The sequence below is a fragment of the Seriola aureovittata genome, chromosome 12 (assembly GCF_021018895.1).
Source record: "Seriola aureovittata isolate HTS-2021-v1 ecotype China chromosome 12, ASM2101889v1, whole genome shotgun sequence".
Lineage (NCBI taxonomy): Eukaryota > Metazoa > Chordata > Actinopteri > Carangiformes > Carangidae > Seriola > Seriola aureovittata.
Genome location: NC_079375.1, coordinates 3,014,948 through 3,040,882, shown reverse-complemented (window position 1 = coordinate 3,040,882; position 25,935 = coordinate 3,014,948). Strand labels below are relative to the sequence as shown.

Genomic DNA, 25,935 nt, shown 5'->3' with positions numbered 1-25,935 from the left:
TCACCAGCATTTATGTGTTGTCTACTTCTGCTTGTAACCACACAGATTATACTTTCCAGATCTCATGAAGCCAGACCACAGGAAACCCGGCTCGTGATTAAATAAAGCCACGTTATTTTCCTGTCCAAGAGCTATTATTGAAAGGGAGATCAATGCTGGGCTGTCTGCACGATTGACTGTAGGGTCTTTTTTTTTTACAATTTTTTTATTAAAGGGTAGAAAAGTTGAAAACAAGGTTAATAAAGTAGAAATATATCAGTGATATCAGTTTGGGATCAAACATATGTAAAAAATCCAGGTTAAGACTAAACGTGACTAAATGCAGTTAAACTAGTTCCTAAATTTAACAAATGTCCTGTCTGTGACTGATTAGTCACCACAATGAGCAAACAAGCCAAATCAAACTCATGTGGGGGGAGGAATCCTGAATTCAAAGGAGGAAAATAAACTCTGCAAAGACTCGTGAACTTCCTGAGGATCTGCAGCTCAGGATCAATGATGACCTGATGCTGAACTAACTGAGCTAAGACCAGTTTCCACCACTAAAGACCACTTAGGCCCAAAAAGGGGGGAAATGACCAAACTCCCCTTGCTTAAAGCCCACCTGACCTACTTTCTTCTGCTCTGTGTGTGTCTGTGGGGTGTGTGTGTGTGTGTGTGTGTGTGTGTGTGTGTGTGTGTGCGCGTGTGTGTGTGCGTGATGTGTGTGAAAGTGTGCATGAGAGAATGTGAGTGTACGTTTAGGACATTGTTTTTGTGAAAGCGAGGGTGGTCAAAAAAAGTGTGCGCGCGTAGAATTACATGTATTAAGTTTGCTGTGAGGAGGTGTACTTGCAGGATGTTGTGTGTACTAGTGTGTGTGTGTGTGTGTGTGTGTGTGTGTGTGTTACAGGCTGGCAGCTGAGGCCAGAGCTGCCATGTGTTGCCCAGCTGTGGTCGCCTGGCGCTGGTTGTGCAGACTCGTAGCGGAGTGAACGGGCAGAATATAAATACTGTCTTCCCCTCTCTGCCTTTCTTCTGGGACAAACAACAGATGCCTTGTTGTACAACAAAGGGGGCAGTTTCACCCTGAGAAACACACTGTGTGGCTGAAACAAATTGAGGCAATAGCTCACCGTGACCTGAAACCATCCACAGTCAGTTAAATGTGGGGAAAGTGGACACGGTGTAAGTAGGGTTGGGTATTGTTTCCGTCCTAGTTCTATTCCGTCAGAATTTTCTAAACTCAAACCCCATTTTCGATAATATTTTGCAGGCATTTTTTCAGCAGTAGGCATCCAATTAATCTAAAGGAGCTGTTTGTAAGTTTTTGCTAATGCTAATACGTTAGCATCAACAGCTGTTTACTTGTTAGTTGGCGGTAGCCATCCAATTTATTTAAGAGGAAGTATCTGTAAGTTCTGCTATCGCTATATAGCAAGTGTTAGCATTAACATCTATTTACTCACCCTGAAGTTAGATTGCTAACCAGCGAGCTCCAGCCTGGTCGGCCCATCTCGCCACTTTCCGATACCGAGTCACAGTAGAAGAAGCTGCTCAGAGGACGAATTATAAACTCTTGTCACAACGATGGCTTAAGCTCTTATCCCTTTGTGTGTATGTTTTCATTGTTAGTGGTGGAGTTCACCATTCGTGCTTGGGGTTCAAATTGTCTACATGCACAAGGATTAACAGGAAGCTATTCAGTATGCATCAGCATTGATCTCACTCTAACTGTTTTGCTGTACACTCTCCTAAAACCATATCCAAGCTGTATTACATTAGCGCTAATTCAAACCAAACGACTCCTTCTGCTGCTGCTTCACATTAAAAGTGTTCAACAGGGGAAACATATGATGGCTTTAATTGTGAAGGAGTCACAGGAAACGCTGACAGACAACAATGCCACAGATGGTGAAACCATTGTTTTCCCCAGCAGAACTCTTCTGCTCAGAGCTGTTGTGAAATCTGTAGTTAAGCTTCTGTTAATAGAAACAATAACACCTCCTCTTCACTGCTTCATAATCACAGCTTTCCACTGGCTAACCACTGTCAAAGTTTTATTATGAAGCAGCTACAACTTCCTGTCGCTTTCGACATTCCTGGTGACTGTTAAAGATCTACATAAAGATGTAGTGTGACATGTTTCAGCCATATATTTAACTACTAACTAAATACTTTTTACACCAGCATAATCCACCTCTCTGTACTATGCCTCTGTATGCTCCAAACACTTCAGATATGGCAAAACATCCACTTTTAGTCTCAGGCCTCATGCATGAACCCCCCATTACTAACACCATACTTTCCTGCATTCAGTTGTTTGGAGAAACGCCGCCGCCTATACTCACGTTCATTGACCTACATTTTCACGTTCTGCCTTTGATTTCTGAATTATCTCTATCTCAGACAGATCTGAGTTTAGAGAACAAGCCTTGAACTTCAGGTAAAAATTCTCCCTTTGAAGCTGCTTGACCCAGTAAACTGCAGAGATAAGCTTGTTTATTCTGTCTCGGGCTGTTTGCTCAGTTTAGTGTGAGAAAGGCCCGATACCGGGACACGCTTCAACCCTCAGAGCTTTTAACTTCATCTAATGACTTTATGGCTTTTTTGGAAAAGTATCAAGTCACTGAGTGCACTCGCAAAGACAATCTAATAACTCTGTTGGCTTGGCCGGAGAAAAACTGGGTTAAGTGGCGAGGCGAGGCTGGAATTAAATAAGAATTACTCTGCAGTGCATGTGTAAACAAAATGAAAGGGTCTGTTTTATCATAGTGGACCTGAAAGTGTATTTAAATCACAATATTTCACACAGTGTTTTGAGAAAGTTGTCCTATGGGACATAACTCAAGAGATCTACAGCTACTACAGTTCTTGAAACGAGCTCAAGGACACCATTCATGAAGACATCAATCAGGGTTTTGGAAGGATTCACTAGAGCTCAAACAGTTTACTCTATAACAAGAGAATCAGTGGATCTTAAAATACATGATATGATTGATCTTTGACCTTTATGAAATTGGGATTATAATATTCAAAACGTGGCTAAATGTTGAGAAGATGGTTGTGTGTTTAATGGAACAAACAAAAACAAAACAAAAAGAAGAATCATTTGAAATCAATTCAGGCTAAAAGGCATCCAGAGTTTAATCCAGCAACCCAACAACAACAAACTGTTTATTCATCGGCCAACATTCCTCATCGCACCATAATGGGGCGACAACACGACCAGATACGTCTGATTTACAACGTCATTGTAGATCAGACCTGCACAGTGTGCCAAAATTACCCGATCCTTCTTTGATCTGCTTAGCTCAAGAGGTTACACACTGAGAACTTTTCTTCAGTCATGTCGAATGTCCCAGTTAGTAAGTAGTAAATATCTGGGTGGGACAGATTTGGTTTAGAAAATCTGGGTAATTTCACAACAACTATCAACCAAATTTAGCCCAGGTTAACCCAAGCAATGTAAAAGTTTTTTGACCCACTCTATAGCCAACCTCGCTTTATACAACTCTGGCGGAGATTTGGCGCTAAGGAAACAATTTTGCTCCACCTGGTTCTCCTCAACCCTCTGACTTCATCTCTTGCTGACATTGCACCTTATTGGGAAAATGAAGCGCTCGCAGACAGACTGATAGTGGTGGGGAGGGCGAGCGTGACGGGCAGATGAACATCTTTCTCTCTCTGCCGTGGAGGAGAATAAGGCTGAAGTGAGCCTGTCTTTACAAAGAGCTGTTGCTCATTCACTGAGAGGTTTTTGTTCAGAGCAACTGAAGCAAATCTGTTGGTTGATCCAACTGCTTACTTCCTGATAAAGCAAAAGGACGGTAACTTCTTACTCACCAAGGAAAAAAATTAAGTTTCGAAATAAAATAATGTCGCATCGGAAAGATGAGTTTATCCATATTAGTCACATAAAGGTATTTAAAGGATGAAAATGAATGACTGGACTGATGAGCGTCAGTGGTGAAGGAAGTAGTAAACACCAAAATGGAAAAATATTCAAAATGTCCAAACTAGTACTCATATTCTGCTGGGTGAAATGCCCCAGTTCAAACCCAGACTTTAGCCAAAGACACATACTGTAAAAACATACTGTATATTTTTCAAATTCAAAAGATTCTGCAATAACGCTCAATGAGAGAAACCTCAATGTCTGAGGAGAAGAGATGCCCTGATCGCCTTTTTGGCTCCATGCAGTGCAGAAAAATCAATCAGCTGCATCAAATCAGATCCTTAATGACCCAACTGTTTATCTTCCCCTAATAGCCAGAGTAAAGATAGTCTGATGTACCACTAAGTACTCTGAGGAGTCCTCAGAAGAGAAGACCTGCACTCTCACAAGGTAACAGGATCGCATGAGAAAGAGCTAATTAGTTTAAATGGATGTTTGGTTTTTTTCGGGTTGTGCCTGGCTTCATGTTGTGTGTGTGTGTGTGTGTGTGTGTGTGTGTGTGTGTGTGTGTGTGTGTATGTTTGTTGACAGCAGCTTCCTGGAAACCCCCGTCCACACACAGATCTAGGATCAGATAACCTCCCTCCTACTTCTCTCTCAGATCTGATCAGAAACTGTATGTATCTGAGGTGGCCAAGACAGTAACCAACATCATTTTAAAGTTACACTGAAAACATTCAAATGGTCAAAATCTCTCAAACTATTTATTTTGGTGATTTATCTGGTTATTAACCACACAGAGCAGGTTACACTGGGACAGTTAAGGGTTGAAGGTCATGCTCAGAAGCACCTACAGTAAGTAGCGGTAGATGAAAAAGTTCTGATACGCAACTGAGGTAAGAGTCGGGTTGTGCTCGAAAAGAAACTGTTGACCGACCACATGGGAAGGTAAAGTGAAGTGAGGGTGAATGTTGAATCATTGGTTTCAGAAATTAAAAGCACTTGGTGTACAGTCATGCCCAATTCCAAGAATAGTGGTGTAGGTAGGGAATTTGCAGATATTCGACCATCCAATGAGCAGGTCTGATGTCAGCTGGCACCAAAGCGTCTAGGGCGTCTGCCTCTGTTTGCATATCCCAAGTAAATCATTCAGATCTGAAACCAAGGTCTTGAGTCAGTATGGATCTGTGCTCATCACAACAGATCATTTGATGCAGATGACACAAATGAAAACGAGATGCAGAGATAGTTGCAGCACCTTGGAGACAAGCCATTGATAGCCGAACAGGAAACCATGGGCAGCGGAAGTACGGATGCAAAGGACAACCGCATTGTAACCTCTTTGTAACCGCTGTCTTCAGACATATGTTCCACCTTAAAGGCACTTTCTTCTGCCCGTCTAGGGGAAAGAGGAAGACCGCTTCCTTCCTGCAGGTGTTTCTATTAAATTCTTACAGCAGTTTAACAGCCAGGTGAATTCTTGGACAGTTATTTTGTGGGCCAAGTGTGTGTGTGTGTGTGTGTGTGTGTGTCCAATGGGTGTGTACCATATAATGTTTTGTTTATGACAAGTGTAAACAGCCTTAAGGTGTATGTGTCTCATAAATTACAACACTTCACGTCTTTTCAAGCCAATCCTCAATAAAACCGATACACCCAGATCAAAACACTCGCGCTCCGTCGGCTGCCTCCCGCACCACAGCGGCGCCTCATCAGTGAAGATGAATCAAACAGGGTTGGATCCAGAAACTCCCGGTCCTGGTTTTAATTGACCATTTCAACAGTGGGGAACCGTGACGCAGCAGGACGCTGAGGGATTAGTGTCAGGAGAGCATCTCAGATTAAAACCCGCTTTGCTGGATTTATATGAAATATCGCCTCTGCAGCCACCGAACCAAGAAACGACCTCTCACGCAGCAGCGTAAAGGTTCCCGAGCAGTACGCCGAGTACATACTTCAGGTTGACTCGGAGGGAAAATATGTAGACACGTCACCTACAGGAGGACTGACGGTTTTTATCATTACCTTAATGGCATTTCTGCTTTATTACAAAATGACAGGGAGGTCATCCAGAGGTAGGGTGACAGCAAAGGTCGCAAGCTGAGTCTGGACCCCACACACACTTTGTACCTTTGTGAACACCTGACTTTGGTTTTGTCTCTACGCTGTTTAACAAAATACTCTGAACTAAATGTCCTAGAATAACCTCTGAGAGAGAATATATGACCAACTGAGCTCTGAACATTTTATACTATGAACAAATCCCTGTATGCACTGGATTACTTGGCATTATTGGCAGCTCAAAATGGCAGCGACAAAGACCGAATGACTTTCCAAACAGTGTCTCTGTGGCATCGTCTCTCCCAGTTCCAGCAAAGTATTGTTTTTGGTGATGTTAAAATGACTGCAATTTCCAACCAACCAGTCGTCAAACCTGAACATCCACAAACAAGTCGTTTCTTCAACCCTCTCCTGTCTCCTGAAGTAGTGCCCCTACGGCGGCAGGCGTTACATAGTAACTTGCCTTTTCTTGTAACCTTTTTTACAGGAGGACAGTCTCACATTTTCTCTAAACGCACCCTTCATGGCACGGTGTTAATGTGTAGATGAAATTACAGTGGGTTGAGCTCAGCCTCCTGTATACCATGTCCTGTAAGAGCACACATGCAAAGAGAGTTGGAGAGAGTGAAAGGTTAGGAAGCGCCCAGACCCAGAGGAATGTTTAGAGCCATCCGGGCAGGAAGAAGAGACTTTGTAAAAAAAGCCAGAGGAGGAGAGAACAGAGGGAGAGGAAGGTGATGAAACGGTGAAGAAGACACCGAGATTTATGGATGGAGGAAGAGCAAAGAGGAGTGTGATAACAAATGATTTACTGTTCCTGCTGAAGCTGCCGAGGTCTCAGTGTCATCAAACTAAGGACTTAGGAGTTTGAAAAGCTTTAACAAAAATCACTCACGCAGAACTGAACGATCAAAGACTGTGACTCTTTCCCTTCGATCATATTTTCAGGGCCTACTGCAGCTACAACAACTCTCTCTGAGTTCGTAATCATCAGACTCTCGGTATGATCGATTTTGTACACACATATTTTTATTTTCCTGAAGTCACATGCTGCCTTTCTTTTTTCAAGCTCTCCACAACTTTAGTCACGCTTTGTTTTTGTTCAAGCTTGACAATTTTATGAAACCTGCACAGTGATGTTTCATCAAACACTCTGACAGGTGGTGATTTATCAAAGTACGATGCAAACATCATCTCTTATGCAGTTTTTTAAGATACTGATGGTGCAGTTTTCATTCTAGAAAAATGGCTGTCATCGAGTATTTGTGCATTTATTCTGTAAAAGAAAATAAAACCGGCAACTGCAGCTGTGACTGAGCTTAAACAGGTTAAAGCTGATTGAACATTTTATGAAATTATAAAGAAAAACAGAGACAATTTTAATCCTAATCCTCAAAACTGATGCGTTTGCAGTCAAAACACACGTGTGAGCTCAGCCCTCATGCGCCCGGCCTCGTCGACCGTGACGGCCTCTTTAGCGCAATAACACAGACCTACATGCACAAGGCTGCTATTGTGGCATCTAAATCATGGATTAACCTAGAACTGAGACAAGAAGCAGATGCGGAGGAACCTGGAGGACAATCTGAAGATCCATCCGAAACACGCCTTGTCTTAAAAGAACTAATCCACGGGTATGTGAACGACTATGATCGGGTCACACGGGAAACCACAGAGTCAGCCATGTTGGTGCCTGCAACTCGTAACGTCCAAGATCTCAGATCTCTAATACGTTTTAGTTTTAAAATGCACCACCTTTGCTACATTCACACCTGGCCTCCACACTACTCTTGAGTTTTCCAGATGCTGCGGACCCCGTTTTAGTTTGAAAACTCCGGGGTGGCGTTTTAATCTGAACCTTTGGAAACGATGATGTAAACACCCACATTCGCTCCCCGATTGGGTCTCACATGTTGAGACCTCCAGCGGTGAATGCAACATGGAGAATGAACTACAAGTGTTGCTGACCTTGTTGTCTTTGCTAACAGCTAATGTGCAGTTAATGCTGCAACTGCCTTTGCTGCTTCTACAACTGACCAACTGCAGAGTAAACAATCTGCTTCCTGTTTACACTGGCACACAGTGTTGGCGACGGATCATGTGACCTGTGTTTTCAGGTGTTCAAGCACGGACTGAGATTACTCTTGATATGGAGGTAAAACGCTCGTCTGGACGGAAGGGTTTTGGTTTTAAAACGAAAATGCATTAGTGTATGAAACAAAATATTTCTCTGAATCTGGAAAACGAGAAAAGGCCAGGGTGCCCCACCTTTGTCCTCACAGCAGCGGCCCGGGTTTGAGCCCACCCTCTTTCCTGTCTCTCTTTGCTATGTCTATCAAACAAAGCCAAGAAAACAGAAGACCTGTCAGTGGTGAAAACTTACAACAAACCAGCAGCCGAACAGTGTCTGACTTGATTTGCCGAGGGGTTCGTAGTTCCTCGTTTAGTTCCCGTGGTTCCGCAGTTCATGGAACTCCTTCATTGAAAAGGGCCTTAAACAATTAATCAACACAATGCTATACAGTAATTGTCTCGGCACTGCAGGAAACTTTCTCCTCTTCCTGCTCTGCTGACAGAGGAGTTCAGCTACAGAGCAGCTGAAAGTGAAAAGGTGCTCAAGGACACTTCAGCAGGGGCGGACGCTGCGAGTCCAACGTCTCCCTACCTGCTTCCCCAGCGCTCTGCTCTGCCGCTCATTAAAATGACAAATTAGAAGGAGAATGTTGGAACGCGCTCACCACTGCAGGCGAAGGAGGAAATAAAAATAAATAGGTTTCCTGTCTGGGCCTGGGTCTGGAGCTACAGCCCTGCCTGAGACTTTGTTTGATTTCCCACAGTCACAGTTGCCCCTCCGCCCCATATACAGTCGGTTGACAGCAGTGAAACCAGTTTAAGATCGAGTGCAGGCGGCTCTGGCTCATGTCCAGAGTGTCTGCCTCCTGGAGTAGGTGTTATTTCAGCAGCGGCGTAAGAAGGCATGACGGAGCCAGCAGCCGGGCTCCGCTGGTTATTTCTTTTTTTTCACACCACATTAAAATGACGTGGGAAATAAGATACCGACTACCTATATGTGACTCTGGAAAAGAGACTTCATTAGAAACAGCAAAGCAAATACACTGTTTTTAGAAGCCGAAAGTATGTTGGACGCCCCTTTGTTTGGGTCTCGTTCTAACTGAGAGAAATTTCATTGCTACAACTTATAATGACATTTTACACAATGGCGTTCTTTCAATTTTGTGTCAACAGTTTGTGTTTGTTCATTTCCTGTTTCAACATGACGCTGCCCTTGAGCACAAAGCCAGATCCACAAAGAAACGGTTTCACTGGTCTCGGGCTAGAGTTTTTGGGTGTCTGTCCACATACCTATTCCATACTGAAGGCCGCATGAGAACAACCAAACCATCCCCATTAGGACCAAGAAGCTCCATTCGGTGAGGAAGGCCATGATTGGTTAAAAGCCATAGAAAGGAAGTGGAACTTGTGATTAGAATTTCTTCTTTCAAGTTTCTGTCTACAAGATGGAGTCTTGTCCGCGTACTTCTGGCCATATACTGTATCTGTATTTTCATTTTTCACTCTGACTACTGGGGATAAACAGGAGACATGTCATAGTTATTTGCCTCTCAGATTCCTCGGCCTCTGATTGGTCACTTGTCAAGGTGACCTCAGTAAACTCCAGACCATACAAAACCTGCAGACTGAGCAGGAATACAGCTGTACGTACTACACAGTTGTCCTGCGAGGACAACGAGGAGCAGGGGTGGTGGGGGGTGGGAGTGTGTGTGTGTGTGTGTGTGTGTGTGTGTAGGGGGGTGGGGGGCGGTCTGCAGTGCACAAAATGACAAATCTGCAAGCTGTTTAAATTCCTTCAAACCGCTCCACAGGTGTCAGGTTTCAGCTGAGGGACACAGCAGCGTTGACTCGTACACGGTTAAAACGAAGCAGTATGAAATGGGCAGGGCCTTTGTTTGTTGTGGTGAGCCTATTAACGTCTATGATTGGGCTGTTACTTTTTATGGCTTTAATGAGAAATGCAGGCGGCTGAAGCTCTTGGGAGGAGGAGGAACAGGAGAGACTCTCTGGCTCTGTAGGTTTCAGGTCTGCAAGAGCCCTGAAAACCAGGTTAACGAGAGCGACCATTCAGATTACGAAGGGCTAATTTTGGCAGGATAACTGTCTGTGTGATTTTATTGCTCCCCTGAAGTAGCAGCTCTGAGCTCTCAAAGTTCAAACCTCTAAACAGCTCATCGCCAACACGGAGCTCAGGCTGCCAAAGCTGCAGCCGCTGATCATTTCTCTCCCTGGATTCGTTTCCCAACATAAATAGCAGATAAACGCAACACAGCTCTGCAAACCTGCCCGTCTATACACTTACTAGGATATCCTGACCTATTGAGACAAAGCGCAGGGTTGAAAAGAAGGAATAGAGCTGAGGTTTCCATCCAGGTCACGAGATTAATCTTGGAAGTTGAAGGATTGAGAAAAACTTTTTTCTGATGAACAAAACTGTAAAAAAAAAAAAACCTTCCACAATTTCATCCTATCTTTGCTTTTTTCATCTGAATCACAAGATAATTTACCTTTTCACTTATTCTTACTTTCACAAGCTTCAACAATCTGAGAGAGACTGATCATTCTTTGGTTGAAGTTCATGGTCACAGTGTGTAGATGAGGAGAATGTGATGTGGGATGGGGAGAAGGAGAATTTCAGTGCTAAAGAAAAGCTACTCATCTCTGCCCTATACTACTTTTTTTATTCAGCGTCAGTGAACTCCTAAAGTTGGTTGCAAAAAGCCTAAAACGCGGTTGAAGGAACAAAGTGATGAGGGTAATTTTACTTGTTTTTTATTAATCGTTCTATAAAATGTCAGAAAATGTAGAGCCCTCTGTGAAATCTTAATGCCACTATATTATATTAAATACCGGATGATATTTCATCTGAAATGATATAAAAACATCTGAGAAGCTGGAACCTGTGAATGTTGCTCATTTGCTTAATAATTGGCTTAATCATCATCAATTGTCATCATTTATTTTCAAAAGCCTCATTGTCAGTAACAGACTTGCAAATCCGAACTTTAATACACACACAGATCGCAGAGATTCAATTTCAATTCTATGCAAATGTCCGTCTGCAGTTTGCTTGGGCGCCACGACCCGTGGCGTTTGTTTCCCCACCTGCTTCCTGCTTCACTCCAGTACGTACAGAACAAGAGATAAAACTCATCATATCGGTCAGCCGCTGCCAGAACCTCCACAAAGTAACTTCACCAAGCTGCTGGGACTTCAGATGCTACAAGCTAACAAAGGCATGATGGTGTCTACCATATTTTTTTAAAATATGAAGCATTTAAGGAATCAATTATGAAACACTCTGTGCTTTCCTCATGGGTCTTTATAAACTCTTTGATGTGTTCAGTAACATAAGAGCAGATAAAATCAATCATTAGGAGCTGTTTTCCAACAGCCAGGTCTTTGTTCTCTGTGTCTGCTGTCGAGAACCCACACCTGAGGCAGACCTGCCGTGTGATTGGCCGACAGGTGGAACTCTGCCTCGCACCACGCCCACCAGTTCAAATAAAAACAAACCCTGTAACCGTCTGAAGGGCTCAACCGACTGACTCCGCTGTGTCAACACACACACACACACACACACACACACACACTCACACTCACACAGACGCGCACGCTCCACCTTCGAAACACACTGCAGGTCTCTGCTGCCTCAAAGCACAAACTGATCCACCACTGGCTGCTCACTGGTTATAATAAAACTGGATGTCGGCCAATCAGAGAGCGGCCAGGATCGCTCTCCCCTGCAGCCTTCGGGGTGTCAGACTTTGAAACCTGGGTGAAACCTGCCCCGTCCTGCCTGCGACAGCTGCTGGTCTTGGATTAAAGCGAGACTTTTAATGTTTCAGAATCCCACCAAAGAAGTAGTTTTTTCAGAAGTCAGGTGTGGTTCAGATAGGTGAAAATATCTGCCAATATTCGATGTGATTATCCTATCAGGGTGAAAGTGGCTTTGAAACCACATTTAAACCAAAGCTGGACTGATGGTATTTCTTTAGGGTTAAATCAGAGTGAGTCACCAAGCACTTACGTTCTGTAAAAATACATGTCGGAATAATCCTATTAAATAAACAACATGAGAGAAAAAGCTGTTATCACACACATAAAACTCATATTAGGTGTCTGTGATAAAAGCTCATCAAAGCTCCATCAAATAAGAATAGCCAAAATCCAATATGCCTTAAAAAGCTAGTATACACTAGAAAAGCTGTTAGCAGCTTGCGTCCAAATACTCGTGCACTGTTCTCGTGTGCTTGCCCTGCTTGTGCAGCGTGTTTTCTATGTTCCTGCAGCTTCTCTCTGCATCAGACCGAAACCTGCACAGGATGAAAAGCAATTGTGGAAGTCGCTGGAAAGGGAAACCGAATCATGTTTCAAGAAAATGACCAAGTGATGAAAACTTGCAGCCTGGATCTGTGGTCAGACTCTATTTATAGCCCCTGGACTGTCTCTGGTCCAGACTGTTTTGGCTGCAGCTCAGTAATTAGAGACGAGAAAACTCCTGCTAGAAGATGTGTCACCGTCAACACGTTGACGTCTCTGTAGTTTGGGAGAAAGTGCTTTGCTGTATCTCCTCAGTGTAACACACGGCTGCTGTCTCTGACCTCTGACCTCATGAAACTTAAAGTAGAAAAAGGGATTTCAGTTAACATTCAGAGGAAGCTTTCTCCTCATGGTCCCTCCTCCCAGAACACTGTGAACCAGTCAGTTCAATGACTGCAGACAGCAAGTGCTGAAAATAACACATTCTTTAAGATCATTGTATTTAACACTGGCTCTGTTTACACTGCTCATTCTCTAGTTTAAGTTTGTAGGTTAAACTGTTTCCTTGAACCTGTGACACCCTGAAACTGAAGTTAACTGTATGCGAAATTATCATTTTTTTGAAGGTTTTTTACTGGAAGGAAAGTGATTGATCCTGATAGTAGTGGTAACTACTGCTTGTTGCCGTGTTTCAACACTTCAATAAATCTAAAATGTCTAGCCTATCTCAAATTCAGGATTAAGTCAGAAAAAAGTTTTACAAAACCCAAAAAGTAAAAATAAAACAAAACAAACATCTGTGATTAAAGCCAAAACACCTGGATTAAATTGTCTGTCAAACAAAACTACACCGGATTAAAACTGAGGTTGAACATCAACAACTTAAATTCAAGATAAAAGTTTAATCTTGGGAAGAAAAAGTAAAATGTGAAAAATGATGATTCAAATCGGAATCAAACATTGAAATTCAGGATTAAAATAGAAAATGATGCAATAAATGGGGGGTTTACATGATAATTAAGTAAAAACGTGTACTATAGATCCTGAAAATCAGGATTAAATCTAAACATTTAAGAGCATACTAAAACAATTCAGTAGAAAAAAAAACAAAATAAAAAATGAGTAATTTCAGGATTAAACACAAGAATTCAGGATTAAGCCTGAGAATCTTGGGTTAAACTTGAATATCGATGTCTATAAGAAAACGAATCTCTGTGTTGCTAAAACCAAACTTCCTCTAAACAAGGATGAAGACTTAAATACAAAGCAGTTGCTGAATCCAAGATTTACCCATGATGCTTTGTGAGCCTCAGATAAGGAGGAGCTGTGTCTTTTACACAGTAAATTTACTGAAGGAATAAACCAAGATTCTTAAGGAGGTTTTTCACAATAGAAGGACAGTTGAAGGTTCGATGGCCTTTATCAACAGAGCGTCTCTGTCCGGGCTCGGTCACTGTGGGTCCCTCATCTAAACTGTCCTCAGTATAAATATGAAATGCTCCAGTTTCCTTCCCAGTTCACATTCCTCGCTGCTCAAACTGTTGGCCTCCGTCTGCAGCGGCTGGAAGCTGCTTTACTTCCTTGTCAAATGCCCTTTTCCTTAAAGACTGGGCTCTTTGTTTCAGCTGCGATTAGCTGGCAGATATAAAGGCAGGCAGGCCGATATTTGAGACTATTGTGCACGCCTGCCTACTTCTGGCACTCACAAATATTCCCCCTCTCTCTCTCTCTCTCTCTCTCTCTCTAAGACTTCCAGGGAAAGCTGAGCAGCCAGATGTACTGCACACTCGTCATGAGACCGGCAAGACTCTGCTGCAGGGGGAAAGAAAAAATATCTCTTAAACCTCACGGTGTTTGTTTTACTCAGCCTGGACGCTCACACAGCCACCTATGAGCTCAGTCGGCCTCGTGACCTTTGGCCTTTCCTCGCTGAGGATTTTGAAAATGCATGAGCACCAATGACAAAGCAGGCAATCTGTCAACCAGGAAGCAGAAGTCCTTATGAGTGTTACGCTGCTGCCTGAAGGGAAATCAGTTTTAAATGGCTCTCAGTGTTTTCTGAGCCAACCTGTCAGGGAAATGTCAGCAGCGATGACAGACACTCTTTCTAAAAGCTTGGAGAAAAAAAAAAAAAACCCTAAGGAATGAGTCGAGTGCTGCTTGCTGTTACCTGGCCGACGTCATCACAGAGAGGCGTGGGTATACTGATGTTGTAAATCGACCGCAATGAATGCTCATTAACCATGAGTCAGGAGTGGTGACAGATATACGCAGCCACCACCTGACGGAATAAACCCACCTGAACCAGGATCACCAACCCACCCACCTACTGATTGGTCCACAGAGCTCACACACCTGTCAGACCGACCACAACCATCATGACAGAATCTTTTCAAGATGACAAAATTATTACTCATGACTTTTCTTACAAAAAAAAAGACAGAAAGTAAAGAAAAGGTGGATTTTTTTATGGTAATATAGAATTTTTTTTTGCCTCATAATGAACAAAAATAAGAAGATAAACTTAAAATTATTTAGATACAACTTCAAAGTGGAAAACTGCAGCTCAACATTCCCCATAACTTCTTCATATTCTTTATAAAATGATTGTTGGGACATAAATGGAGCCTCTGTTATTATAATTATTATAATTATTACAACCAAAGCATTAAGAGTGGAAGCATGGCATCAGCTGCAACTGCTGCAGCACCGGAGAGTCCAAGACAAGACAAGAACCAGACCAGAACAACCATTCAACAAGCTGCTGTCTGCTGGACTAGCCAATCAGAAGCCCCCCCTGTGGGCTGCAGGTTCAGACTAACTATTAATAGCTTTGCAGGACTTTTTTTTTTTTTTTTTTTTTTCCTTCTTCTTCTTTGAGGAAACGAGAAAAGAGGTGCGGAAATACCACAGATCCACTGGGACCCAGTCCAAAACCCCCAGTCTGACCAGCACAGCCCCTCTGATATTCCTATGATGTACCTATAAGGGCTCACGGTGTGTGTGTGTGTGTGTGTGTGTGTGTGTGTGTGTGGCATCCTGCAATGAGTTTAAGGGCCAATTTGGAGAATTTTATGGCACCTTTGCTCCCGTATAATCCCTGTCACATTTCAATAGGAAGTCATATAGTGCGCTGACCTCACCTCATTTAATAGTGTTTACTTCCATATTGTAGCATCTTACAATAACTTTGTGATGCTCAGTAGAGAGGTCATGCTCCTGTTGTTGTACTTTATTGCAGGATTTGTCCTGATGCTGACAAGCTGCACAGACTGAGTCAACAGTAATCATCAGAATTACATGTTTAAAGATGTTTTAATATCTTATTAATGCAACCAAGCAGAAGGAGAGTAAAAGCGCCTGAAGTCCAGTGTGTGCAACATGTTGTGTGACTGAAGCCGTCCTTACCTCCGTGAAGAAATTATCCATTGCCCTCGTTATTTTAATCCCCGAGGATTTACTGTATGGAAACCGCGAGTCCAGTGGATCCAACTCATGTGTTGATGATGTGATTCCAAGCAAAGTTTAAAAAAAAAAAAAAAAAGGAAGCAGATCCCAGAGTTTTCAGTCCATGGTCTTCCTCCTGAGCGTCTACAGGACGGAGGACAACTGCTCGAGTCAGTGAGGAGCTACAGCAGTAAATTTACTCTTTGTTTCATGGGTTTCTGCTCCAGCACACACACCGGGAGTTCTGTTTAAAAAAAGAAGGAAAAAAAAAGAGTTAAATAAAAAAAAAACTTTCGCGTCTTCTCCTGGAGCCCGCACTCCTCCCTGACCTGTGCGCCTCCGTGCGTCACTTTACGCAGGTCTTCGGGTCCGCCTGGTTCGGCGGTGGTTGGTTTTGTTTGGACAACAGTCACCAGGAGCGAACTCACGAGAAGCCGGTCAAACTTTGGAGACGCTCACTCAGTCAGTCACTCAGCCCGGTGGACAATAATCCTGAAGCTCCACCTCCCCTCCCGGCGCCCTCCTCCTCCTCCTGCAGCCGCGCTGTCTCTCTGACTCCTCCTGCTGACACGCGGGGCTGAATGAATGAACGTGGAGGAGGTGTCTGCAGGTAAAAAAGCAGGATGGATGGAAGAAAACAGCGAAAGAGGTGATTGAAAACCCTGTTAAGTAGAGACATTATTTCATGTGAAGCTTCACTGTCCCGTGAAAATATTCGATTCTTAACCTTAAAAAGTCAAATTAATTTCATTTAAACAGCTTAATTATTTTGTGAACTGCTGTTTCCAAGGTCAAGATGAACTTTGAGCCTCAGTCTTTAAAACAAAGTTGATGATATGTCCTGAACATTCTCAGAAATCATCTTCAACTCCGCGTCAAGATCAGGAGATATGACTGAAAGATCCAGGACAGCTACTAAATGCACCTTGTGACGAAATTGTTTTATCAACAAAATACATTTAGATTTCTGCAGAGAAGTTTATTCATAGACGAAGTTCCTTCTTTCACCTTGGAAAGAGCGGTTTGACCAAACATTCCCAACTCAAGGTCCACTTACTGTCTTCTTCTGGGTCTTTCCAACACATCACATGGTCTTCTTTAATAAGCCAGATCTAGATGTAACATTAATTCTTTTTTTCTTTTTTTTTCTTTTTTTTATTTGCATAGGACCAAATCACAACAAACGTTATCTCAAGGCGTTTTACAGGGTAGGGTCTAGACCTGACCACATTATAGAGAGAAGCCCAACAGTTCCCACAATGCACTTGGTGACAGTGGGGGAGGAAACACTCTTTTTTAACAGGAATAAAACCTCCAACAGAACCGGACTTGAACTAAGATCTGGTGATCGCTGGTGTAAAAATGCAGCAGCACTAAGATCTAAAGGGACAAGTTTAGAGAGGAGTCGAGCGTCGGAGGCCACGAGGAGATCACCGTCACTTTAACCACCGCTGGTTCTGTGACGGACAAAGAACATATGAGTACGGATGAAAATGTGAAATTAAAATTCACAGATATCTGTACGAACACCATAAATATGCACAATTTTTTTTTTCTTTTCTGTTTGGCTTAAAATGCGAATTCAGTTTTCTTTTTTTTTCAGTCAGTTTTGAAAACCTGAAGTTGTTCTGTTGATCAACATGTGATTGAATAGAATGTTTCACGGCCTGTGAGCGACAGTCTGTGTAATCACATAATGAGCTAACATTCCAGCTGCAGGTTAACAACACCGATCCTTCACATCTAATCCAAACACAAGAATGTGTGTGTGTGTGTTTTTGTGTGCGTGTGTGTCTGGTTTTGCCTTTAACTTACTCAGCACACAGAATGACCCCTGACCCCTGCTGGTTTAGGCCCCCGCCGGCCCTGCCAGATATTCATCTTTCCATTTGGAATTTAGCGCCCACTGCTGCTGACTGACAGGAGAGGAGCTAACCTGACACCCCCCCACCACCTCCCCCTCCTCCTCCTCCTCTTCCTCCTGATCCACATCACATATCAAGACCAGGACCAGGAGGAAGCTAAAGAGGGTTTTTCACAGTCTGATTTTCCTTTTTTATTTCTCTGCACATGACACGCAGGAGGTTTCTGAGGTGCTTCAGATGATATTCATGGGTTCACAGTGAAGCCTTTATACTGAAATGCTCTGGGCCTGTTTTGAACTCGTGCAACACTAAAACCACACATGATTTTTTTCTTTTTTTTTTGATCCTTTGACTCTGTTTGTTTGTTTGTTAAACGGTGAGAACACAATCTGAGTCAGCCATAAGAAGGAGGAGATGCATGCTTTTTGTGTCATCCTTAGAAAGGCTGAGCAGGACAAGGTGAAGCAGCTAACTCTACATGTGGTCTCACTATAAGTTCATCCAGGTGCAGTTAAGTGTTGGTGCACTCAGGTTTGTTGGGCTGACAGATTTTGGAAGTTTTGATGATGCTGACTTACAATGATCTGGGCTGAGAGTTATTGTACATACCGCCAACATTTCCTGACCAGCTTTGGAACAAATGTGTTCCCGTTTCACACGTCACACACCTCAGATCTGGTTTACATCCAGTGACCAGGCAGTTTGAGTTTCAGCCATTGTTGGCCCAAGAAGTTCTGGCTGCCCAGACATGATCCTCATGTACGATTTCCTGTTCATATCAACTCTTTTTCAAATGCAGTTTTTTAGATTTAGACTGAAAAAGTACAATGATGTGAACAAGTCTGGTCACTTTCCTCCATGTTGTGGTCAATGCGTTGTGTGTTGCTGTTCAGCTGTGAGAGAGTGTAGATGGATTACTGATCATTCCTACTGGACAGAGGCCCATGGGCCGAAAGTGTGTGTGTGTGTGTGTGTGTGTGTGGGGGGGGGGGGTTGCCACCCATCCATGAGCTGTGCCCGCTTATCCCTGAGGGTCATGGGGGGGGCTGGACGAGAGACAGGATGTACCCTGGACGGGTCGCCAGCTAAACACATAGACCGACCTCGTTGTGATTTAACTTTAATTTGATTTAATCAAAAGTCCTTATGAAAAGATCACAATCTTTCAACCATCAGACAGGACGGGGGGGCCTTCGGAGCATCTGTGCCCAGGGGCCCATGGTTTAGGCCTACTGTCTGATAAAGAAACTACTTATGAATTACCATGCTCACAAATCTTGGATGACTTGTTTCATGGTCTACAAGAAAAAATAAGTAAGCATTGATTGAATGATTTGCAGCTCAAAAGACGACTAGAAGTCTGTATTAAAACTGGGCTCAATTTAAACCATGAAAGCTTTTTGGACATCTGTTGTTTCATTAACATTTCAATGACTATATTCTAAACATCGACTCAGGACATGCTTCACATTAAAACATAGTCACTGAAATGATGTTGAAACAGCCACTAATACAAACTTGACTCCTGAAAACACAAAAAAGTGTGTTATGTTATGTGCTGTTAATCATCAGATCAGCGTTAACTGAAATCAGATTTTTTTTTTCCTCACCTATTGTCTCTCCACAGCTGTTCTCTGAGGATTCACTTACTCCTCCCAGTTATTTGTCTCTGAGGTGTCCTCCACCCATAACCACCCTCCACAGGTCACCTGTCTGGACAGTGTCAACTCGTGACCTTTGACCTCTAATTCCTGGCCGCTGACAGAGGTTAAGTGATGCTCATTGCCCACAGCCATGGTTCTTTAAGCCCTTGAGGATTCCTCAGTCAGGGTCAAACTAGATATAATGAGAGGTATGAGCTAAAGTCCACTTTTACAAACGCACGTAGATGTGAACACAGCTCCACTTTTAGTCTCGACCTTTGGTGTCAGGGATTTGTGGGAGCTGACAGGTAGGTGTTGAGTTTGAGTGAAAGCACTTGGCTGTTAGGTAACCTCTGCTTGTTTTAGCATGTTCACTACAACTCATGCTTCACATCACATGACGCTGGGTTTTAGAAATCGAGGCATATTTTTTTCTACTTTTTCCTCATGTCCATTGACTTTTCACATGAGTTTGAACTTTATATTACAATACTGTAACAATAAAGGAGCTATTTGTAAATTTTGCTTTTGCCAGCATTAGTATTAACAGCTGTTTATAAGCTAGTTGAAATGAATGGAAACCAATGGCTGCGATGAACGTAGAATACAAAAGTCTACAGATGGTTAGCACGTATTTGACAATGGTCACAAAAATATTCCACGATTTGCAGCTGAAGAACTAAAATATACAGTGATATCATATTTTCTTTCATTTCTTGCAGTGCTTCCAAACCTTTGCTGATGAACTGATATTCTTGGTTTGTTCACATGAATTTTATAATATTTCCTGATCTTGTGAATGTGATGATCAGCAGATTGATTACAATTTTACCGTGTGTTGTTTTGTGCTAATGCAAAAAAAAAAACCAAGAAAACATTGATCACAAGAAGATTACAGTGGATTTAAGTTAGAAAAGGTCATTTCAGGTTAACTTTATATTATCATGTTAACTCTTACTTACTAGATTTTTTCATTTCTCCACGACAAACTCCATCTGCTGATATGATGAAGACCATGAAATGAGTCTGAAAGCAACAGCACAAAAAAGTACTGTTTAATTTAGGAGGGTTTAGGAATTTTTAAGTAAGGCTGTGTTAAGTTATTTACAGGTTTGGTTAGACTGGTCTAGACTAGCTGAGTTTAATGAATGGTAGGAAAATTAGGTGAGACTAGGTTAAGTTATTTATAGGTCAGGTTAGAGGTGGTTTAGTCTAGTCTTTGCTGATCCATCCATTTTTAGCTCTCCACCAAGACTCATGTAGAGGTTATATTATCTGTCATACATACATCATCACATTAGAGATTGAACATCAGCTCAAAATATTGACTAATGAACTCAAATGAAAAAAATATCAGTACAGGCTGAGATCTTTAACTGGTGATCATTACTCCCTCGTGTCCTTGGACCGATCGTCTCATCACCGGTAAGTTACCGGAGGATTATCGGAGCCAGTTGTGTCTGGTTGTTTGATTCTTCGCCAGCATCTCCAAACTCCCAAAATGACCCCAAAACAGGATGAGGAAGACAAACATTTCCTGTGGCTGTTTTAGATTTCTCCTAAAGATGTGCGATAACGGGGGCCGGGAAGTTTGCTAAGTGTGTAAGCGGTGAAGCCACAACAAACTTCCTCCGATTGATATCACGCTGACAGAAAGACAGAGAGAGCAGAGGATTGGTACTGACAAACCAAACACATGAACACCTGGAAGAGATGATGAAGAAGGAGAGAGAGATTTAATTGGTTTAGAATTTGATTCTTATTTACAAGTTCACCAGGTAATATTATTCTAATGCAAAACCTCAGTATAGTAATACATTTTTGTGATGATAGATTGGAGGCCCTGACAGGGTGTAGATTATATCAATATTGGTGACTTTACTCATTACTGCCCAGAACCTCCTCAAGAACTTTGCTCTAACCTGAGTAACTCCTGTAATCCTCTCAATAACCCTTGAAACCTCATCAGGAAAACCTGGAACCCTTTCAAGGACCAACCCCCAAAATCTCCCCAGAGACTCTTAGAAACTTCTGAAGGACTCGTGAAGGAGGGAGGCAGAGAGAGAGAAAGTTTGATAATTACTTGCGGTCAAGCTTGTCTTCAACTCCCTGTGATTACAGAAGGCTAAACGCTAATCTTAACCACTTACCGACAAATGATGACGCAGCAAACTCTTTCAATCTGGGCAGGGCCTGATGAGCCCAGTCATTACTATTAACTCAATATAAAGAATCAGAGAAATACCACACACACTTGAGAAGAGTACAAATACCAGTAAGGTGCAGTGTTCGTCGTTGGCAGATATAGATAACACTGATAAAGCATGACGTCTCTAGAAAGTGGAGTCACTGGAGTAAAGATTTGATTGCAATGGAAATCAATTCAGTGCCTTCATTTCAACTTTTACACTTTACTGTAGCAGTGACCTTGTAGAAATCAATTTAATGAAGGACAAAAAAGTGGTCATAGACAAAGCTATGAAATTTATTGATACAACTCACAGCTGGCCTCACATAATTGTTTTAATATGTTCAAGCTGTAAAAATTTGGATGACCAAATCATTTTACTCCAATACTTACTGTCAATACAGTCCTGCTTCACCCTAAAATTGTAACATTACATCACAGATTTTCATTAAAATTCTTCCCATAGGCCTGTTTCTCAGAGGAAACACCATGAGAGCGATCTAAAGAGCCACACTTATGTCATTAAAACTGAAGGAATATTCATCTGAGGCTGCGAAGAAGTTCAGGTGAAAAGGTGATTAGTTAAAGAGAGGAGAAAAAAACATATTATGCAGCAGATATTATACCTGCAAAACTTTAATCTCACCATTAAAGCACTATGCTGCTGGTGAGCTAGTTAGCCTGGCTAAGTTTAAAACAGTCAGCAGTGCTGGGTCATGAGCTGCTTTCAAAATGCCTCTGATCATGAATGCATAAGGTGAGCGATAGCTACATCATTTAATCAGTCAGTGGAGAAAAAACAGGCATGTGTTTGGGGTCCCCAAGTGGAAAAGGGCCCCCCTAAAATTTGAACAATTATAAACCTTCTTAAACCTGCCATTAAGACAAGACAGTGCACTGCTGCTGCCCCATAACCCCCCTTAAGTGGCACCCCTGATGGTGTGTGCTGTAGCTAGCATCTACTGATAACCTGCATGTGAGGCATTCAAGGAACATCGGTAGATTGCGCTGTCTAACATAGTCTGCATGTGAGGCGTTTAGGGGACATCTAGTCTGCATGTGGGGTGGGTGGGGGTTTGGAGAGTAATTGATAGGCCGGCCAGAGTCTATGCTCGCTTGTGTTTTGGGTACACCCACTTTAGTTCTCAGCCAATGAGATCATATAAGATTCTATATCTTCTACTTGTGATAATGAAATTAGGCATCAGGCATTATCTGGTGTACTGAACAAACAGCGCAGCTCCTGCAGTAGGACTTTCAGGAGGATTTATGCAGTATAATTGGTGCTTAAATAACAGTGTTGACTGTGGTTTGTCTGTCATGACTTGTCTTCACCACATCACCAGGACCAAATGCTTCAAAGCTGCTTTTGAACTAAGGACTGTTTCTTCTTTTGACCTCAGGCCATATCTTCACTTCAAGAAATCATTCTGTTGACTATGTGGCAATGACAGACTCCTCAACCTAACATGATGATGAAAGGTGTAAGAGGTGCGTTTAACAGGATGATTCGGTTACAAATGAAAAACTAGAATTAATGGTCTAATGGCCTAATGGTTGTCTGCCACTCAGACTAGTTCCAGGTTACATCCCTGTTTATCCAGAGTCATTTAAATATGAACCATTTGTGTAAAATTTCATGATAGCTGTGTGAAGTCTTGAGTTATGATTAAAAAGTGTTTCGTGTTCATCCTATAGTCACAGTGGAGTCACATTTCGTGAGGTTACTGTGACCTTTGACCTTTGACCACCAAAGTCTAATCAGTTCATCCTTGAGTCCAAGTAAAGGGATTCCCATGTGGAGGTCGAGATATTGCGTTCACAAGGCCAAAATGATGTTTTGTGAAGTTACTGTGACCTTGACCTTTGACCTTTAGCCATCAAAATCTAATCAGTTCATTCTTGAGTCCAAGTGAACATTTGTGCTAAATTTGAAGTTCTGTCGAGGCCGAGATATCGCATCCAGGACAATGGGAAGGACGGACGTACGGACAGCTGTACAACCCAAAAAACAATATGGCTCTGCCTCTGGTTTTTGCGGAGGGATACACATGCGCAGGAAGCAAAACACTGTCATAATGTCATGCTTGATATCAGTGCTCACATCATCTCATGCACCATTATTTATTACAGGCTGTACCCTCCACAAAACTTGCATCATATGAACGGATGAATATAAAGATAATGTGGCTACGACATGTCCCATGATGCAACTCAGTAGCATAACTACACTTCCAGTGTCTAAGTGGTGTTTCAAGCCAAATCAGAGTTGACCCCGATGACATCATGAGGATTATTCCCTCAACACTGACAAAGTTATGTGCTCATGGCGTCAGGTTCAGCAGCGGGTGCGAGGAGACAGTGAAGGGGGGGCAGTTCATGAGCAGCTCTCTGCTGTGGGATCATCTCAGAACACGCAGGATTTATCAGCAGCTCTGAGCAGAGGTCGGGTACAGCCGAGTCAGTCAGGTCACAGCGTCTTCCACAACAAACTGACCTCTCCCTAATCCCCACATAACTTCCTGCACCGGGTGGTGTGGGATGGGGTGCAGGGTGGGGGTGGGTGGGGATTAGCTGCTTCTTCAGCCACTGACTCCCTCCAGAGCAGCTGAGATGTTGATAACAAACTGCTGAGTCTGATACTAACAGTGGAGGAAGTCATATGTTCAGTTAGTGATAGTCGTGATCCCACAGTTTTAAAAACTCTTTCATACAACTAAGTCCTGTAGAAATTTGTAATTGTAACTTCAGTGTCACAAGCAGTGTGGGAACTTCGAGTGCTGAGTTTTACTCTCAGTTTTCTGCACACAGATGTTGACAAAAGCGCTTTTACAGGTTGCATTTACAGATTTTTGAGTGAGCATTAGATTCACGTGCAGCATAAAGAAATGAAAGAAATAAGCGAGGTCAAAGGGTGGGGGAGTCCGCTCACTTACCCCTAGAGAGCCAGCCTGCGAGCTCGCCTGACTTACTCCCTGACTGAAATTTGTTCCAGCGCAACCATCAAAGGTGACATTTACATATATAAATTATATGACTACATCTAATTATATGTGTGTTTAGCCCCTTCCTGTCGATCCGCCACTGGAGCGGGGAAATAAGCAAAAAAAAAAGTTGAGAAGCTTTTATCAGAAAATAAGGAATGTTTGCAACACTTGAAGACCACTGTATGATTCATTGACAAACTGAGATCTGCAATGTCAGAATTACTTTCTAAAATCAGGTTCCATTAGGAAGGAGCTGGACCTGCCAGGATTCTCTGCAAAGTAAACACGAGTCCGCTGAAACACAGATAAGGGTGATCGGGTTTACATGAGGGCTTTTTCTCTTACAGTAAACTATTGCCCTCCTTAGTCTTCTGCCAGTTTAGAAGTAACCAGTAACTCCTCTGTCTCCGCTAAAAAGAACGATTCTTCCCTCTGAAATGTGGTTGTAGAAAGTCTCAAAACAGGAAGTACCAAACCAAATGAAAGACTGGTTCAATTAAACAAATTGGATCATTAGGAGATGCTTCCTCAGCAAAACCCTCACAGGGACAGATGCAAAGCCTCAGGTCTTTGCAAACACTGCCACCTAGTGTCTAAATGTAAGGAATGCAGCACTTTAACTCTAACACTGTACATTGTTGTTGCATCCAACAAATGCAAAATCAAAACCTTCCTTTGTAAATACAAAGTAGCTACAAACTCTGGGAAAAGCATCAGTTTAGTGCTTTTACAATTTTTCCTTTTACATATTATAAAGATTGATATTGACACAGACGACACTTGGATAAAGACAGGTCAAATTAGTGCTAAAACAATTCATCAAATTATTGATTCTTCAATGGACATCAATTTAATTTTAAGAAAAAAACAAACAAACAGTGATCAAGTCATGGCATCAGTAAGTGCTCCTCAAGGTGAAATAACTGGAACTTCTTTATGTCATTTGTATAAAAATTGTATTTGGGTTTTCAGCGGTTGGAGAAATATATGGTAGAGACTGTGTATTTTCCACTGTGATATATCTATGAGCTGCTGGATGACAGGACTGTTGCTACATGAGCATAATGAGCTACTTAGTCATCAAATCCAGCTTTGCATTTTTGTGTATCAAAAACTGAACACTCTGAATGGGCGGGAAAAACGTTCAGAATATTGGGGACATTTGCTGCTAATACAATCAAGTGCATTGATCAACAAGTGCATCTAGCTTACCAACAAGTCCTCCAAAAAAGAAGAAGCAAGTCACAGTGCGCGCAGTGAACGGCAGGGGGCGCTCAGAGGCAACGAAATGAAGAGAGAGAAAGAGAATGGAGGAAGATTTCCACTGAAACAAGGGCAGAGAAAAATACATTCCCATCCAGTACACAGATACAAGAGCTGAGTAAATATTTGTTAATAAGGAAAACCCTCAATACAGGAAGCATGTAACTCAGAGAAGAATAAAAAAACATGTCGAGAAGCCGAAATATATTTTGGTGCCAGTAACTTCCTCTTAGGAGACATGGCTTGGTCATTTTATAATGAATGGTGG

At 42.4% G+C, this 25,935-nt stretch overlaps 1 protein-coding gene across 2 annotated transcripts in view; it reads right to left on the bottom strand.

The window, feature by feature from the left end:
• The window catches only part of myo10 (myosin X), a 133,441-nt gene extending 117,200 nt beyond the window's left edge, over nucleotides 1-16,241 (bottom strand). For both annotated transcript variants that reach the window (XM_056390742.1, XM_056390743.1), the window contains exon 1: nucleotides 15,683-16,241. In XM_056390742.1, the coding sequence (XP_056246717.1) occupies nucleotides 15,683-15,703 (21 nt within the window). In that variant the 5' untranslated portion in view covers nucleotides 15,704-16,241. The remainder of the gene's footprint in view (nucleotides 1-15,682) is intronic.
• Nucleotides 16,242-25,935: the final 9,694 nt, after the last annotated feature.